This window comes from Cryptomeria japonica, chromosome 1, assembly GCF_030272615.1.
Source record: "Cryptomeria japonica chromosome 1, Sugi_1.0, whole genome shotgun sequence".
Classification (NCBI taxonomy): domain Eukaryota; kingdom Viridiplantae; phylum Streptophyta; class Pinopsida; order Cupressales; family Cupressaceae; genus Cryptomeria; species Cryptomeria japonica.
Genome location: NC_081405.1, coordinates 274,156,091 through 274,173,531, shown reverse-complemented (window position 1 = coordinate 274,173,531; position 17,441 = coordinate 274,156,091). Strand labels below are relative to the sequence as shown.

At 35.5% G+C, this 17,441-nt stretch overlaps 2 protein-coding genes across 2 annotated transcripts in view; both read right to left on the bottom strand.

Annotated features, from left to right (window-relative positions):
• The window catches only part of LOC131857319 (transcription factor MYB57-like), a 31,183-nt gene extending 24,048 nt beyond the window's left edge, over positions 1–7,135 (bottom strand). Inside the window, exons 1-2 of the mRNA XM_059209645.1 lie at positions 6,992–7,135; positions 6,803–6,908 (exon numbers count right to left, since the gene is read on the bottom strand). Of these exons, the coding sequence (XP_059065628.1) occupies positions 6,803–6,908; positions 6,992–7,135 (250 nt within the window). The remainder of the gene's footprint in view (positions 1–6,802; positions 6,909–6,991) is intronic.
• Positions 7,136–12,899: 5,764 nt separating this feature from the next.
• LOC131050229 (myb-related protein 305-like) lies at positions 12,900–14,000 on the bottom strand. The gene is made up of 3 exons (XM_059209643.1): positions 13,720–14,000; positions 13,247–13,602; positions 12,900–13,078 (listed from the first exon to the last, which is right to left on the bottom strand). The coding sequence occupies exons 1-3, from the start codon at positions 13,998–14,000 to the stop codon at positions 12,900–12,902; spliced, it is 816 nt and encodes a 271-aa protein (XP_059065626.1).
• Between the last annotated feature and the right edge of the window lie 3,441 nt (positions 14,001–17,441).

The following is a 17,441-nucleotide window of genomic DNA, read 5'->3' as shown; positions in this document are numbered from 1 at the left end:
GGTCGTATGGTATCCTAAGGGGTCATATGGTGTCCTAAGGGGTCATATGGTGTCCTATGACCCCTTAGGAAATAATACGGTGTTGTTATGGGTTGTATGGTGTCCAAAGGGGTCATATGGTGTCTAATGACACCTTAGAACACCATATGACCCCTTATGACACCATATGGTGTCGTTATCGATCACATGATGTCTTAAGGGGTCATATGGTGTCTTCTGACCCCTTAAGACAACATATGACCCCTTAGGACACAATATGGTGTCGTTATGGGTCGTATGGACACCTAAGGGTTCATATGTTGTCCTATGGGGCCATAGGACACCATATGACCACTTAGGTGTCATTGGGGATCTTATTGTGTCTTAACGGGTCATATGGTGTGTTATGACCCCTTAAGACACCATATGACCCCTTAGGACACAATATGGTGTCGTTAGGTGTCATATGGTGTCGTAAGGGGTCATATGGTATGCTATGACCCCTTAGGATGCAATATGGTGTCGTTATGGGTCGTATGGTGTCATAAGAGGTCATATGGTGTCCTATGACCCCTTAGAACACCATATGACCCCTTAGGACACAATATGGTGTTGTTATGGGTCGTATGGACACCTAAGGGGTCATATGGTGTCTTATGGGGCCATAGGACACCATATGACCCCTTAGGTATCGTTAGGGATCATATTGTGTCTTAACGGATCATATGGTGTTTTATGACCCCTTAAGACACCATATGATCCCTTAGGACACAATATGGTGTCATTAGGTGTTGTAAGGGGTCATATTGTATCCTATGACCCCTTAGGACACCATATGACCCCTTAGGACACAATATGGTGTTGTTATGGGTTGTATGGTGTCATAAGAGGTCATATGGTGTCCTATGACCCCTTAGGACACCATATGGACCCTTAGGACACAATACGGTGTCGTTATGGGTCGTATGGTGTCGTAAGGGGTCATATGGTGTCTTATGACCCCTTAGGACACAATATGGTGTCGTTATGGGTCGTATGGTGTCCTAACGGGTCATATGGTGTCCTATGACCCCTTAGGACATAATATGGTGTCATTATGGGTCGTATGGACACCTAAGGGGTCATATGGTGTCCTATGAGGCCATAAGACACCATATGACCCCTTAGGTGTCGTTAGGGATTATATTGTGTCTTAATGGGTCATATGGTGTGTTATGACCCCTTAAGACACCATATGACCCCTTAGGACACAATATGGTATTGTTATGGGTCGTATGGTGTCATAAGGGGTCATATGGTATCCCATGACCCCTTAGGGCACCATATGACCCCTTAGGACACAATATAGTGTCCTAAGGGGTCATATGGTGTCCTAAGGGGTCATAGGACACCATATAACCCCTTAGGACACAATATGACCCCTAACAACACCTATGGGGTCATATGGTGTCCTATGACCCATTAAGACACCATATGGTGTCGTTATGGGTTGTAAAGTGTCCTAAGGGGTCATATGGTGTCCTATGACAACTTAGGACAAAATATGATGTCGTTATGTGTCCTATGGTAACCTAAGAGGTCATATGGTGTCGTATGACCCCTTAGGACACCATACGACCCCTTAGGTGTCATTAGGGGTCAAATTGTGTCCTAAGGGCTCATATGGTGTCCTATGAACCCTTAGGACCTAGAGAGAGGAGGGAGTGAGGAAGAAACCCAGGGAAAGAGGTGAGAGAGGGAATTAGATGGGTGTAAGGATGAAGAGGGAGATAGATCGAGGGATAGAAGAATAAGGGAATTGTGAGAGCTAGAGAGGGGAGGGACAAAGAAGAGTATGTATCTATTCCATATTTGGCACACACCAAATAGGGAGAGTGCCAAATGTGTACATAGAAACCCCCATCTCACCTCTCCCTTCTTTATCTCCCTTCCCTCGTAGTTTCATCTCTGTCTATGAATTAGTTCTTATATTCTCTCTCTCCCCTTACCCCTTCTCAGGCTCTTCATTCTTATTGATACATACTCTTCTTTGTCTCTCCCCTCTCTAGCTCTCACAATTCCCTTATTCTCATATCCCTTGAGCTATCTCCCTCTTCATCCTTATTTGGCGTGCGCCAAATGGAATATCCATTCATCACATTTAGTGCATGCCAAATAGGGAGAGTGCCATATTTGGCACATGCCCAATGGCCTGCTTTGGGAAACACCAAACCTATGGTTTGGATTTTCCTTGGGCATCCAACCCAAAGGCTTGGATGACCATTTTAGGCTAGAGACATGTTTTTATCAGAACATTAAAAATTTTGACATATTTTTTATCGTGCTCTTTGTCAGGTTTGCATGTGTTTCAATGAAGTTAAAAAAAACACCGTGGTAAACTTGAGCTCCCTCTTAGCTATCCAACAATGTAATTAATTTTAAATTTTGATTCTGTTAAGTCTTTCATCTATAATTTCTTTTGTTAGTGTGTCCGTTTTTTGTCAAAAACCAACATGCACTATTTTGGGTATAGATTTTTACACATTCATCAGATTTTGAAAAAAATTACATTTTTAGAAACTAGACTCCATTCTACACAATTTTAAGAAAAAAGGTTTTGATTTTTTATTTGTTTTCAATGATTTTAGGGGGGAGAATGCTCAAATTTATGTTTTTCAGGATGTGTCCACTTCGAAAATTAGTAAAAAGTCATATACTCATTAAAAAATTAGACTAAAATTCTGGTATAAACTACAAGGTGTTAGCTAATTTCTCACTGAAGCGATTTAAAAAAAAAAAAAAAAGTTAACATTGTAGGGGGGCCACAATAGATGCCATGTTATGTTTTTTGCATAAAAACAAGACCACTTTTTGTGCCCCCCTTTTTGAAGCCCTTAATCTCCACCATTTTAAAAAAACAATAGTAGTTTAGAAAGTAGACTCGAAGCACTCTAACTCTTGTTCTTGTTGCATCTTCAAATTTGGAGTGTAACTATCTTCAATTTGTCGTTGAAGTTCAGACTTTGCTGATTTCAAAAAAAAAAAGTGGCATCTTAAGACCCCCTTTAGGTACCACAACTTGGTGCATATACCCTAAAGATGAATGTTGGATGAAAGATATGGAAGATGAATTAGATCAGATAGAAAAGAACAATACTTGAACTTTAGTTCCCCGACCTAAAAATAAGAATGTTATTGGAACTAAATGGGTTTTGAGAAATGAACTGAATGAGGATGGACAAGTTCTAAGAAACAAGGCTAGATTGGTTTGCAAAGGATATTCTCAGAAGAAAGGAATTGATTATGGTGAAACTTTTGCACCGGTAGCTAGAATTGAAGCTATTAGACTATTTCTTGCTTATGCAACCTATAAGAACTACAAGGTTTATCAGATGGATGTTAAGTGTGTATTTTTGAATGGAGAACTTGAAGAAGAAGTCTTTATTGAGCAACCAGATGGATTTTTATTGACAGATGACAAAAATATGGTTTGCAGATTAAGGAAAGCCCTATATGGATTAAAACAGTCTCCTAGAGCTAAGTATGCAAGGTTGGATAAGTATCTTTTGAAGCTTGATTTTATAAAAGGTAATACTGACAGTAACCTATATTATAAGATCACTAATGATGATATTCTGATTATTGAAGTATTTGTTGATGATATCATTTTTGGAGGTGAAGAAAAATTGTGCATGGAATTTTCGGATAATATGCAGAGTGAATTTGAAATGTCTATGACTAGAGAAATAAGATTTTTTCTATGTTTGTAGATTACTTAGACTGACAAAGACATCTTTATCTATCAAACTAAGTATCTAAGGGAATTGTTGAAGAAATTTGGTATAGAAAATTCTAAACCGGTTAGTACTCCTATGGTTACAAGTAAAAATTTGTCAATTAAGGATGTATCCCCTTCAGTAAATTTTACAAGATATAAATCCATGATTGGTGGTTTGCTATATTTAACTTATACTAGAATAGATATAATGAATGTAGTTAGTATTGTATCAAGATTTCAAAGTAATCCAAGAGAAAATCATGAAAGTGCAATAAAAAGGACATTCTGATATTTGCAAGGAACAATTGAATATGGTTTATGGTACCCTAAAGATGATGACTTTACTTTATGTGCATATACAAATGCAGATTGGGCAGGTGATGTTGATGACTGAAAGAGTACATCCAGTGGAACATTCTTCCTTAAGAAGAAGTTGGTTTCATGGATCAGCAAAAAGCAGTCATTCATTTCTTTATCTACTGCTTAAGCTGGATATGTTGCATCCACAACCAAATGTACTCAAGTTCTATGGATGAAGCACATGTTGAAGGATATACAAGTGAGTTACAATGATCTGATAGTTATCCATTGTGATAAATCTATAGCTATTGACATATCAAAGAATACAATATTTCACTCCAAGACTAAGCACATATCAATCAAGTGTAACTTTTTGAAGGAAAGGTGGAAGAAAAAGAAGTTAGATTGGTTTATGTGAACACTAAAGAGCAGATAGAAGACATCTTCACTAAACCTTTATCCCGAGAATCATTTGAATATTTGAGAGACACATTGGGGGTTTTTACCCCTCCGGTAGAGACTTAATTGATGCAGATGTGCATCAGTTCAGTATGCATTATCAAAGCTATCTTTTTCTCCGGATTGATGAATCAATGCTACTACTCAGGGGAGTAGTCAGCCTTGAGATTTAGAGTTTTCATATTTTGTCTGAATCTTTGGTATTGTTGTCAAAGGGGGAGGAATATATGTGAAAAACCATTGATTGCACTCCTTAGGTGGAGTTTGGTGGTATTTGGTCCTTTTGTTTAAGTTTTGGTTATGAGCTTCATTGCTATATCATTTCATGAGAGATTTTTGATGGTCTTCCATTGGGGGAGACTTGTTTGGCATTTTCTTAGCACTTGGATGTTTTTCACATCTAGTGTTACCATCAATGCCAAAGGGGGAGATTGTTGGCCATAAGATGGAATTGCTTATGTGTAGGATTGATGTTTTGTCATTGATGTCAACACTTGTTGTTTTGGTTGTTTACCGACTTCTGGTAGATGGATTGGATTGGGAAGTTAATCAATTGACTGCCACCAGTATGACCAGGTTGATGGAATATGTTTGTATGGATGGTTCATATGCTTCTGAAGTATGTTTCAGTTAGTTGGTATTGACTTGATGATCAGATGCTATCTTCTGTTCTAGTAAGCTTGCTTTATTGGTCCAGTAAGGGTTTCACCGACAGAGCTTTATTGAAGATCTTTGATGTAATGCATAAGTGGTGTTGGTGCAGCTCCTAGAAGGGATTCATGATGCTGATGGTGATTGTATTCATGCCTCGGCTGATTGGTGTCATTTCCTTGGTGTGTGTGGTTCTAATTTAGGTCTGGTGCTATCTAGGTTATGGATCGGTTTGCATGAAACGTGTTGGTGGATTCTCTGATGCGCTTCTAGGATGTTTCATTGATTGGATGTTGTTTGTTTTGCCTTAGGCCGACATGTGTTATGATTTTATTTCAGGATTATGTAATGGATCTATTGCATTATCATTTGTGTGGCTGACCTAAATGGTTAGGTCTCGGGTTGGTATAAATGTATGTAAGATCTCATTGTAGATCATAGGTGTGGATGTATGATGGGCAAGGAGCGAATAATATAATAATAATTTGTGTAGAGGATTTGGTCGATCATAGGTGATCGAGTTGGGTTTATGTAAGAGATTTTAGACCTCTAGTATTGAGCTTAACCGAATCTGTAATCTGACATGTTTGATGTTATCACCGACAATTCTTCTCTCTGTATTGTAGTCCATACATCTTGAGGTGGTTGACATCTTTGTAGTCAGTGGGACTCCATCGTGATGAATAGTGCGCTCTAGGAAATGTGTCTTCCTGCATGTGCAGGCCCCTATTGTAATCATATACTTGCTACAGAAGTATCATCTGACCGTGGGTAGGGTTTCCCACCGTGGTTTTTCTTCATTGAGGTTTTCCATGTATAAATCATGGTGTTATGTGTTATGGTTGCATGGTATTGATTCTCTAGTTTCCATTTATGCTTTAATGCTTAATTAGTTATACTAGTATAAGGTTTTAAGTTCTTTAATTTACATAATCTGTTAACAACTGATTCACCCCTCCCTCCCCCTGCCCCTGCCCCCCTCTCTCAGTTGTTCACCAGTTATCCTAACAGTATAATAGAGAGAAATCCACCATCTTAAAAACCGCCATGTAACTTCGTACAGAAATAAGACCAAAAAAATAAAATTCTACACTAAAAATCGCGAATACCAACAACTCATACTAAGACGGATGACATGGACGACATAACTAGATTGGTGGGGCCTTTAATAAAACATCATTAAGCCCTCTATTGATCCACAAACAATAAAACATTGCCATACTTATCACTACTTTTCACTACAAGGGCCACTAAACATTGTGTACATAGAAGAACTCGGGTCAAAATGATCAGCAAACGAATCCCTTTCCGCCATTGCAAACTTAAAATTGATAAAATTGTGGTTTACCAATCGAAGATATACTCGATATAAAGTAAATCAAGTTTCGACAATGTGACGGTATTCTCCAATCTACTTCTTAAAAAGAAATGGTAATCTAAATACAAGAGAAACCCTCGGAGCTTGCATTCATTGAACATATAGAAGTGAATGTACACAATGTCACTAAAGTTACTGATACATATTTTGTACATCATCTAGATTCCATAAGTCGATGGAGTTATAATCCCATAAGAACTCTTCACTGTCTAACCATACATTCATTGGAGTGTCTGTCCCAGAAGACAAAGAGAAGGTTGGGCTCTGATGGACCATACCTGCTGTATATTCATTAGCTGTTATGTTGCTCAGTGTATCCATGTCACATGATTTCTCTACCAACTCTTGGTAACCATTGTCCCAGTCACTAGTATCACAAATCACCTGGTTTAGAGTATTGGGTGAATCAGATTCTGCATAACATTCCTTCATTGTGGCCATTTGCCGATTCTCGAAGCTTTCACTACTTTGGCAAGTCGACTCCAAGGAGCTGCACCATACTGTCTTACAGAAGCAATCAACTTAGTATCTTCCTCTAATGTCCAGGGCCCTTTTCTAATCACTTCTTCATCTTCCACTACAGGTTTCATCCACCAGGCTGTGCTACCCATTGCTAACAGCAGAGGGCTCTGATAGTATAAAGAATGCGAGGTAAAATATTTTTTTCTATTATTTCTTGTTCTATGAACTGGACGCTAAATATATAGCATGTGGGTATTAATTACCTTTTCCTTATCAAATTCATTCTAGAAACTCTTGAGGACATGAGTTGCGCCAATTGTTTGTAAATTTAGTGTTTCAATCATATCACCGACTATTTACTTTTATAACTAGAAGTGTTCTAATTGAATAAACTTTCTCTAAAGGAATGTAAATCTAGATCGCACTGTAATCGAACAAAATATTAGAATCCAGGCGTTTTGAGACACTATAGATCCTTCTTCCCCGCTTTCAGTAAAGACACGTATATATGTTATAGTATAGGAATCTTAAGCAACACTGAGCGAGCTTTAAAAATCTGCATGCATATTGCGAATTTTTCATATTTAAAGTAGAAATGTACCAACATCACCTTTGTTTGACAAATTAGAAGCATAGTCGTTTTCAACCATGTTGAGTCCAGAAACATTTTTCAATGGAAAGGAAAGCAATGAAGATCTAATTTTGTGAAGAGACTGATTTCTCTCTTTTATGGTGTGCTGCCGCGTGAATGTTTACCTTTTGCTTATATATCTTAATGAATATTCTCTTTTTTCTTTTGCCGAGTAAAGAAATTGTACAACGTATTTGGACCTGCGCCACGATGTTTTCAACTTGTTATAGACAAATATAAAAATATATCAACCAAATGAATTATTATATATCATTTACTACTCTCGTTAGTCTAAACTATTAGAAAGTGCATTATCATGAGATGGGAGAATGCTTCAATCATTAATTTTAAATTGTTGTTTTTGATTGAGATAAATGGGTTTTACAGGGATCCAAAATCTAAATCCAACAAAATTAGAATCAATAGTATACCAAAGTCTAAACAACTATTAAACAGTAACAAAAACAAGGGAAGCTCCCTAACGGACCAAACAAAAAGATACTAGCCTACAACACAAAAAAGACAAAAACCACTAACTAAGAGCTTTCATGAGATCATCATTCTTCTGAATCAAACTATTGTTAATCTCTTTGAGCTCCTCCATAATAAATCTCGAACTGCCTTTTTCCTGTTTTTTTGCTTCTGGTCCTGGTAGAGGGCCTCGTGGAAGTTTGCATTGCACTGTATTTCTTGTCCAAATTGGTTGCTAAAGACAGATCCAAACTAGCAGACTGGGCTTTTTGTATTGCAACTTTTTCATTGACCCTTTTGAGGCCTTCCGCACTGCTAAGCATAACTTCTTTGCTAATCTCCACTAGTCCCCTAAGTTTGCCCATCAAATCCTCTATGTATTTCTCCAGGTGTGCAATCCTAGACTTGTGCTTTGTTTTCCTAATCTTGATGTCCTCTGTTATTTTTTGAGTCAACCTCAAAAACTTTTCAGTTTTATCAGGCTCTGGATTCTCAGTAAATGTGTTAATGATGTCCTTGATGCCATGTTTTAGGAGGTCAATTTCACTGATAACCCAACAGAAATATTTCTCCTGGTTGGAAGTCAAATTAACCAGAAGCCTATCAATATCCATCTCGTCATTTTTACACTCCTTCGGGTCCACAATTAGGGGAATATCCAATTTAATTTCTTCATCCCCTTTGGTTTGGGTCCCTACCCTTTTCCCCATTTTCTGCTTTTTCAGATTTTGAGGGCCCAAATTCTAGGAATGGGGAATTGGGGATTTCAACTTTTTCATTGCCCATCTAGGTGAATTTTAAACTATTGTTATCTTTCTCATTAAAATTATAATTATTAATATTTGTGGTATAATTTTGTTTTAAAGTAATTTGTTCATATATTTGACAATATTTTTTCTTCATCTCTTAAATTATCACATATATATAAATATTTATATATATTATAAGAGACTTAGTAACACTTACATAAATTTAGGTTAATTAAATAAATGCATTCAATTAATATAAACACTTGAGTTATAATAGAGAATAATTAAATGCAAGTTTAATTGGATTTATCTCTATGATTGGTGATATATCAGCGAGTCAATGTTCTTTTGAGATGGTCTATAACTATCATAGAATTGCTTGTCTTAGTTTGGTGAATACTTAACAAGTACAACTTAGACAAAAAAACTCCATAAGGTAATGACTAGTATCTTAGAAAAATATGTAGATCAACATCATACCCCATAGGACCAATCTCAATTGTTGCAAACCTAATGGCATTGTGTATATATTATTTAAAGGGACACAAAAAGAACTTTTAGATAATTAACAAAAAGACATTAAATTTTTATTTTGCAACCTATAATTTAGGGACTATCCCTACACTCCACAATACTCACCAAGGTCAATTATGAAATTATCGTACAATTTGAAAGATATATATCTTGAATTAGGGAATACATTTATGAAAAAATATGCAAATGGAGGTGACATAAGTATGAATAGTAATAAATAAGTGTGGGATTGTGAGTCAATTCTAACAACTTGGGACATCCTAATTAGGTTTTGATATGCTCTTATATTAGGACACTTTAATCAATGTAGGCCATAAACTAAATGGGAATTAGCATGACTTTCTATTTTCATAATAATATTGTATCCTCACTTTGATGTTTGTGTGAATATAACATGGACTTTTATTTCAATGTGTATGGGCCTTGTCATTTACAAAAACATCTATTTATACACTAAAAAAAGATGTGGGTCATTAAAAAAGGGAGTAAAATTTTTGTCTTGTGTTGTCCCTAGGATGATCATTCCATCAGAACCTACAAAATTAATAAATATGCATTGAGTAGCATCTTGATGTTGGCACTAAACCTTGTGTTTTTGTAATTTTTTTTTAATATTCTCCTAGTCCTCTTTGTTGAGAGTTGGTCTAATATATTCACTTAAATGAACCCAATTGAATTCCTTTGTCAACCTCCATTCATGCTTCTATGATATTGTTTTTTATCGATTAAGTAGGGAAAGAGATTTTATCTTAAGTTTCAATAACATAAGAACCATTAAAAACACTAGTGAGCCATGTGTGTCTAACTCCCAATTAAAGAGACATACAATATCGAATAGTGACAAGATTAAAACAAAAATAAAATTAGAAGACTAAAGTAGTATAGGCCTAATAATAACCAAAGTTTCTTACAAACCATAACTGATAGTAGGAAGTTGATAAACAAGCTATCACTGACAATTTCAAAAGCAACAACTAACAAGAATAACAAAAAAAAAGAAATAGCACGTATGAAACCAAACTTAATTTATGAGTTTCTAGTTAGTAGTGAGGGATTTAAGGGATTCCTCCCAAGAATCCTTTCTAATATTCTTCTTGCCTTCGAAACTTTTTTCACTTTTTGCACTATTCTCCTTTCTCTACTTCTTAAGTTGTTTTTTTTTTTTTTTTTTTTTTAGCTATTTGAAAATGTGCTCATATCTAGTGTATTTTTTTCTGGATTCGATTGTGTGTTTATTTTTCTAGATGGAAAAATATACACACAATCGAATCCAGAAAAAAATACACTAGAAATGCAAAATGGATTGTGGAAATCTCATAGCTTTAATGTGCTCATAACTGCTTTAATGCCATTAGTTATATCAATAATAGTAGTGAGAGCTTGTTCAATCTTGTTGTACTTCTCATGATTTGTCTTTTTCATTATATTCTCAAGCTTTGTTAAATGACCACATAGCTATAAAAACTTGAGCCTTATAAGAATTAATATCCTCTCTTTTCTCTCCTAGCCTAGTACCCTAATACTTCTTTTCCCATTGAGAACTGGTTTCTTAGTTAGCATCAACTATTCTATTAAAATTTTCTTCTTTTTAACCTTTATCTTCTTCTTTGTCCTTGTAGACACCTAAAATTGTCATAGCCTAGTTAAATAAATATTTTATATATTTAATTATTATATCCCAAGCATCCTATTAATTAAATAGTTATTTATTTATTTAATTAATTCAATAATCCTCTTCTAGCCTTTCCCTATTTAAATAATTTTTTGTTTTTTAATTTAAACCATCCTTTGCCTAAATTAAGTAAATATTTTAATTACTTAATTGGCCCCACCTCTTCTATTAATTAAATAAATCTTATTTATTTAATTAAGTCATTAACTATACTTATTGTGACCATAACTAATCTAATAAGGTGGACCACTAATATTCCATTGTACAACCATCTAATATGTATGTCTCATATTATCTCCAAGAATAGTATGCTTGAAGACATGCTATTATCCCTCATAAAAATAGTCTAGTGGGAGTTCTTCCATGAACAATATTATGTGAAACAAAAATATTTGTTTCAATATCCCATGAAGGTCCTTTAAGGTGAACATCATCTCTCCCATTATAAAATGAGATTTCATGATGCTAAGTTCCAACCCCTCATCAATGCCATTTGCACACAATCTTGAAATTATATCTATAGCATCTTGTACACCAAGAGATACTTGATATAGTATTGCTATCTCATAAAGTGAGAATACATTGACATGTCCATACCATAGTGTATCCACCCTCTAGTATGATCACACATAGTTGATAGCTATTTTGGTCATAGAAAATGGATTTTATCACTCTTATTCTATAATACATTTCATTTTCATTTTGCAAAAGTAAAATTTATCAATATTAAATTGTTGGCTAAATTCTCTAGAGACATTTGTTCTTGTTAGACATTAGCACACAATAGGGATAGTAATGTGTAGGAAGGGCTTTAGCATGGCTATTGGATGCTAGTATGCATGCCAGACACTCACATGGAACATGTCATCCTAAGCACATAAAATATTTTAGAAAGTACAGAAAAAAATCATAAAGTTTAATTACCTTTCTATGTGGTCTCTTTGTTCAACTTTTTCTCATAGCTTATATAATCGGCCTAGTAGATAACTATCATTTGTATAGTATTTCTGTCAAATTCCTCTAGATTATCATTATTTTTTAAAATTATATTGAAATTCTATTAAACTAAATATATTTATAATAATTTTTCAAAAGTTTTGAAGAATATATTTTACTAATTTAACATCATTAGCTTCTTCATATGAGCATATGCTCTTACATCATCCTTTTTGTGAGGTTTTCAACTATGCTCTTTAGAAAAACCTGTTGGAAGACATTTCCATAGCTTTTCTTTGAGTCTCACAATGATGAATAAACATTTCAAATTTTTCTTCCCATAGATTATTTAAAAAAATGATAGAGCATACATTCACCCTTATTTTCTTTTCATCAATTCTTTTCTCTTAGATTTCTTCTAAAAATTTTCGATTTTGTCCATTTTTTCAAAATATTAAATCTTAATCTAATAAGATTTTATAAGCACTTTTGTATAACTATAATTTGTCATGATTGTCGTACCTAATTTTGTAGCATTGTAGATTCTTAATTTGAGGGAATCGTCCTTCCACTTGGAGAATCTACAACCTTAACCTATGTCACACCGCCTCCTACAAGGTTTGTCTATTTGTGCATTGATGAATAGGAACTGTACATTTGATTAAGCCCTCTTTTGATCCACAAATAATATAACATTGCCATGGTTCTCAGGCCCATAAAATGTTTTGCACATCGAACAATTCAGGTCAAACCGAGCAAATATTGAACGACTTTTCATCAATACAAGCTTATAGTTCAATTACGATTTAACAATTGTAAAGTAAATCACGTTTTGATCACGCGGCAGAATATACAATATAAAACCCTTGGAGTTTTTATTCATCCAATATACTAAATGAATGCGCACAATTTCAGGATCGTTAACAACACATGTTTTGTACATCATCTAAATTCCATAAGTCGATGGAGTTATAATCCCATAAGAACTCTTCACTGTCTGACAAAACACTGATTGGAGAATCTGTCCCAGAAGACCACGAGAAGGTTGGGCTCTCTTGGACCATCATGGCTGCATATTCGTCAGCTATAATGCTGCCCACTATACTAAATGAATGCACACAATTTCAGGATCGTTAACAATACATGCTTTGTAAATCATCTAAATTTCATAAGTCGATGGAGTTATAATCCCATAAGAACTCTTCACTGTCTGACAAGACATTCATTGGAGAAGACCAAGAGAAGGTTGGGCTCTCTTGGACCATACTTGCTGCATATGCATCACCTATAATGCTGCTCACTGTATCCATATCACATAACTTTTCTATGAACTCCTCGTAACCACAGTCCGAGTCACAACTATCACAGCTCGCCTGGTTAAGAGTATTGGGTGAATCAGATTCTGCATAACATTCCTTCATTGCGGCCACTTGCAGATCCTCGAAGCTTTCGCTTCTGGAAAGCTTATTATTTTCTGTTACTGACTTTGTTTGTTTTGGACTTTTGGAAGTTGGCGGACAACTCCCAATTAGCTCTGGAGACATTTTAATGATGTGGGTTCTCCAATGGTTTTTGATCTCGTTATCTGTTCTTCCTGGTAAATTATGGGCAATGGAAGACCACCTGCCAAAAAAGTAAATCATCACACCACAGAAACGATTTCAAACATTCTAAACTTACTTTACAGCCAGAAATCGAATAACACAAAATAAGAGAGATTCTAACTAAAAATGGCATTACTTGTTTCCCCATTTATTGTGCAATTCGATGATTAAGCGATCCTCCTCGGGAGAAAAGTTGCCATGCTTAAGTTTAGGGCGGAGATAATTGAGCCATCTCATCCTGCAGCTCTTTCCATCTCTCTTCAAACCTGCCATCTTAGCAAGTGAACTCCAACGAGCTGCACCATACTGTCTTACATAGGCAATTAACTTGGTATCTTCCTCTAATGTCCAGGGCCCTTTTCTAATCACATCTTCCTCCTCCACCGCAAGTTTCATCCACCAAGCTGCGCTATCCATTGCTAACAACAGAAGGCTCTGATAATATAAAACGTGTGAGCAAATTATTTTCTCTCTGCTTGCTTATGCTAACACTGGACTCTAAACTCTTAATATATAGCATGTGAGTATTCATGGCCGGTTCCTAAACAAATGCATTCTAGAGACTGCTAAGTACATAAGCCATAGTCATTGTTTGTGAATTCAGTGGGTCAAACAAATCACCGACTATTTCCTTTTAAAACTAGAAAGAAAGGTAAATATACAAACTTTCTGTAAAGGTGAGTAAATCTATAAAGCACTGCAATCCAACACAATCTGGAAATCCAAACATTCTGACTGAAAACCAACCTATTTAAAACTTCTCCCGTCTTGGATGATGACGCGTGTATATGTTGTAGCATAGGAATCTTGCAATAGTAACCGGGCTTAAAAATCTGATTGCACAATGAGTATTTTCGATTTTTGAAGTACAAATTTACCAACACCACATTCGCTTGACGAATTAGAAGCATAGTCGTTTTCAAGCATTTTGAGTCCACAAACATTTTGTAATCGAAAGAAAGGCACGGAAGATCTAATTTTGGGAAGAAAGTGATAGTTATCTTTAATGTTGTGTTGCCGCGTGGACGATTGGCGACCTTTCTTTCCTTATATATCTTAATGATTGTTCTCATTTTCTTTGGCCGAATAAAGCAATCGTACAGCTTATTTACCATTTTCCACTTACGTCATCATCTCTCTAATATTTTTATAGACAAATATTAAAAATATCTAAAACAAATGAAGATAATTAACACATTATAGAATCATATATCATTTATTACAAATTGAATTAACACAAGAATGATCGGAATGTTTAGATCATTCATTGTGAATGCAAAGTAATCTAAGTTAGTTATTCATTTAGACTATAGAATAGTATATCATTTTTTTATTAAATTAAGTGGGTTGGGACCCCAACTCATAATAGAGCTTAACCAAAAACCATAAAAAAATAGGCTTGAAGTGCAAGTCATTAGAACACGATGGAGCGAACGAAGTCAAAATTTAGTAAAATCATCAAACAAAAGGATGTTTCAAAGACAACACAATAGAGTTACCCCAAATGTAACATACAAAAGGACTAGAATAGAATTGAAACAACCCTGAGAATCTTAACACCTTTCTACCTATACTAGACAACATCTAACTAGTATATGTTGAATGATCTTATGCACAAGACAACTGAGAGGGTGAGGGGGGGAAAGGGGAGTGAATTAGTTGGACAAACAAATCTTAAAATCTTTTCTTTAAATTAGATCCTCAAAAACTTAACTTTATTACTTAATCCCAGAAAGATGTGAGCATGAAAGAACCTGAAAAGAAGAACACACCATACACAAGGAAACACCAAATTTTACATGGAAAACCTTGTTAAGGAGAAAACCATTGAGAATGTTCTTCTCAATATATCAACACCTATTAGGGTGATATCAGATAAGATGATTTTTACAAAGAAAAACTCATTGCCAAAGACTCACTATCAAGGGGCTTACTACCCAGAAGAAAGAAAGAAAGGCTCATTGTCCTGATGAAGTAGAATAAAAGATAGAGAATCCACCACTGATGTAGCTATGCAACTATAAGATCTATTGACAACATTCACCTCTATAGAATTAGCAACTAAATGGGCTAGAGAAACACATGGGGGCCTCTACATAGAAGCTTATCCATAGAGAAAGAACAAGGGATTCCAATACAAGCCAAACTATGGAAGAAAATGAGCATGCATCTAGAGAAAACTAAAGAGAAGAAATATCATTTTTGTCCACCCTAAAACCCATAAGCAATGCATTTGGGGATTAGAACATAGATGAACCTCTATAAGAAAGTCTCCTAAAAAATTGACTAATAATTGTAGATAGAGGAAAGCAAAACCACAAAAGAAAATTAGCATGAGTAGCTTATTTTCACACCACCACCTATGTTAGAGACATGCTCATCACTAACAATGAAAACCCCCATCTATGTACCACAAGCAACACCCAAAAAATAATGGAACTCCAAAAACTTAAGTCTCGGCCAAGAATTGAGAAAGGAAGAATTAGGGCTTCCTTTGACAAAGAAAAAGAACCACATAGGGGCCAAAAATCCCTTTACCAAAAGCAAGGTTGAGAAAACACCAAATGGCCAAAAACTATCGAGAACCTCTAGGCATCCTTTGAACCTTCAATCTAGGACACCAAGATCTAGATATGAGGTAAGAGTACATGCTAATGGTACCTCATCATTGTCATTTGCATCTTTGTTCCACTTTGTAGATTCATCTCCATTTGAAATTCTACTCCCACTCTTGATTCCACTCATTCTCATCCCTTATTGTAGATTTTAATATAGTTTGTATATTTTTTATTAAGGGAAAAATAGGTTTTGTGGAGGACCCAAAACCCCGTACAAAAGGTTTTGGAGGGACCTGAAACCCTTATATTTTATAACCAAAATAAAATTTTACTACAAGAATAGACATAGTCAACCAACAACCAACACATAGCCAACCAAGAAAGACTAAGCATGAAAGACCTAGCCATGGAACCAAAAGGGTGAGTTCCACAACTAAAACAACTCAAACAAGTATAAGTAAAGGATTTTTCTAGGCACCCTTACCCATAACAATGGGTTTTAACTAGGCTCCCATATCCCCCAAAGGGTTTTTCTAGGCTCCCTCAAACTATACAATGGGATTTAACCAAGTTCCCACAACCTAAACTTCCATCAACATTAAGATAATAAAAAATAAATATTGTGGAAAAAAAAGGACCTCCTGAATAGCTAGGAGCAACAAGAGAAAATGAGGAATTTGACAAGCTCCCCAAACAACAACTATGGGATTTAAAAAGGCACCCACAACCATCCTGAATGAAGTAGAGATAACTTCCAACTTGCAAAACCATACTTGTCCTCCAAAGCTCCTCTTCACCTCAAAAGAAGAGTACCCACCTCAATAGAAGCAATAGAGGAAGCAATTATCATAAAGAAGGACCAAACTTGAACCAATCCCACATCTAGGCAACAAGAGAGAAGATCAACCTCCATCGAGTAGCTTCCAACCTCTCCCCCAAATAAAATATCCACCTCCATAGGTGATTCCCCCACCTCAATAGGAATAATGAAAGGGGGAGAAAATAATAGATAAAGCCCAACCCCAGTCATGATGATTAGAATAAAAACCACTTCAAAAGGGAAAGGTTCCACCTCTAAAGGAGCCATGTGAGAAAGAAAAAAGGGAAAATAAAAATCTCGACTGAAACCAAAGAGAACCCAAAAGCACCAAAAACCAAAATGGTTGAGAACAACCCCAAAACAAAAAGCAACCCTTAACCAAAAATAGAGAAACCAAAGATCTAGTCTATGCCCTTTAAAGCTAGCAACGATAGATTGAATAGAAAATAATAAGGGGAAGATGAAAAAAAGGTAGTAAAA

What these genes read in the sequence shown, in the direction of transcription:
- LOC131050229 (XM_059209643.1), bottom strand. Translation starts at nt 14,000, where the DNA reads ATGGATAGCGCAGCTTGGTGGATGAAACTTGCGGTGGAGGAGGAAGAT. An exon ending in CACAATAAATGGGGAAACAA is followed by an intron (nt 13,603 to 13,719) that starts GTAATGCCATTT and finishes CTTTTTTGGCAG; the next exon opens with GTGGTCTTCCATTGCCCATA. An exon ending in AGGTGATGCATATGCAGCAA is followed by an intron (nt 13,079 to 13,246) that starts GTATGGTCCAAG and finishes CATTTAGTATAG; the next exon opens with TGGGCAGCATTATAGCTGAC.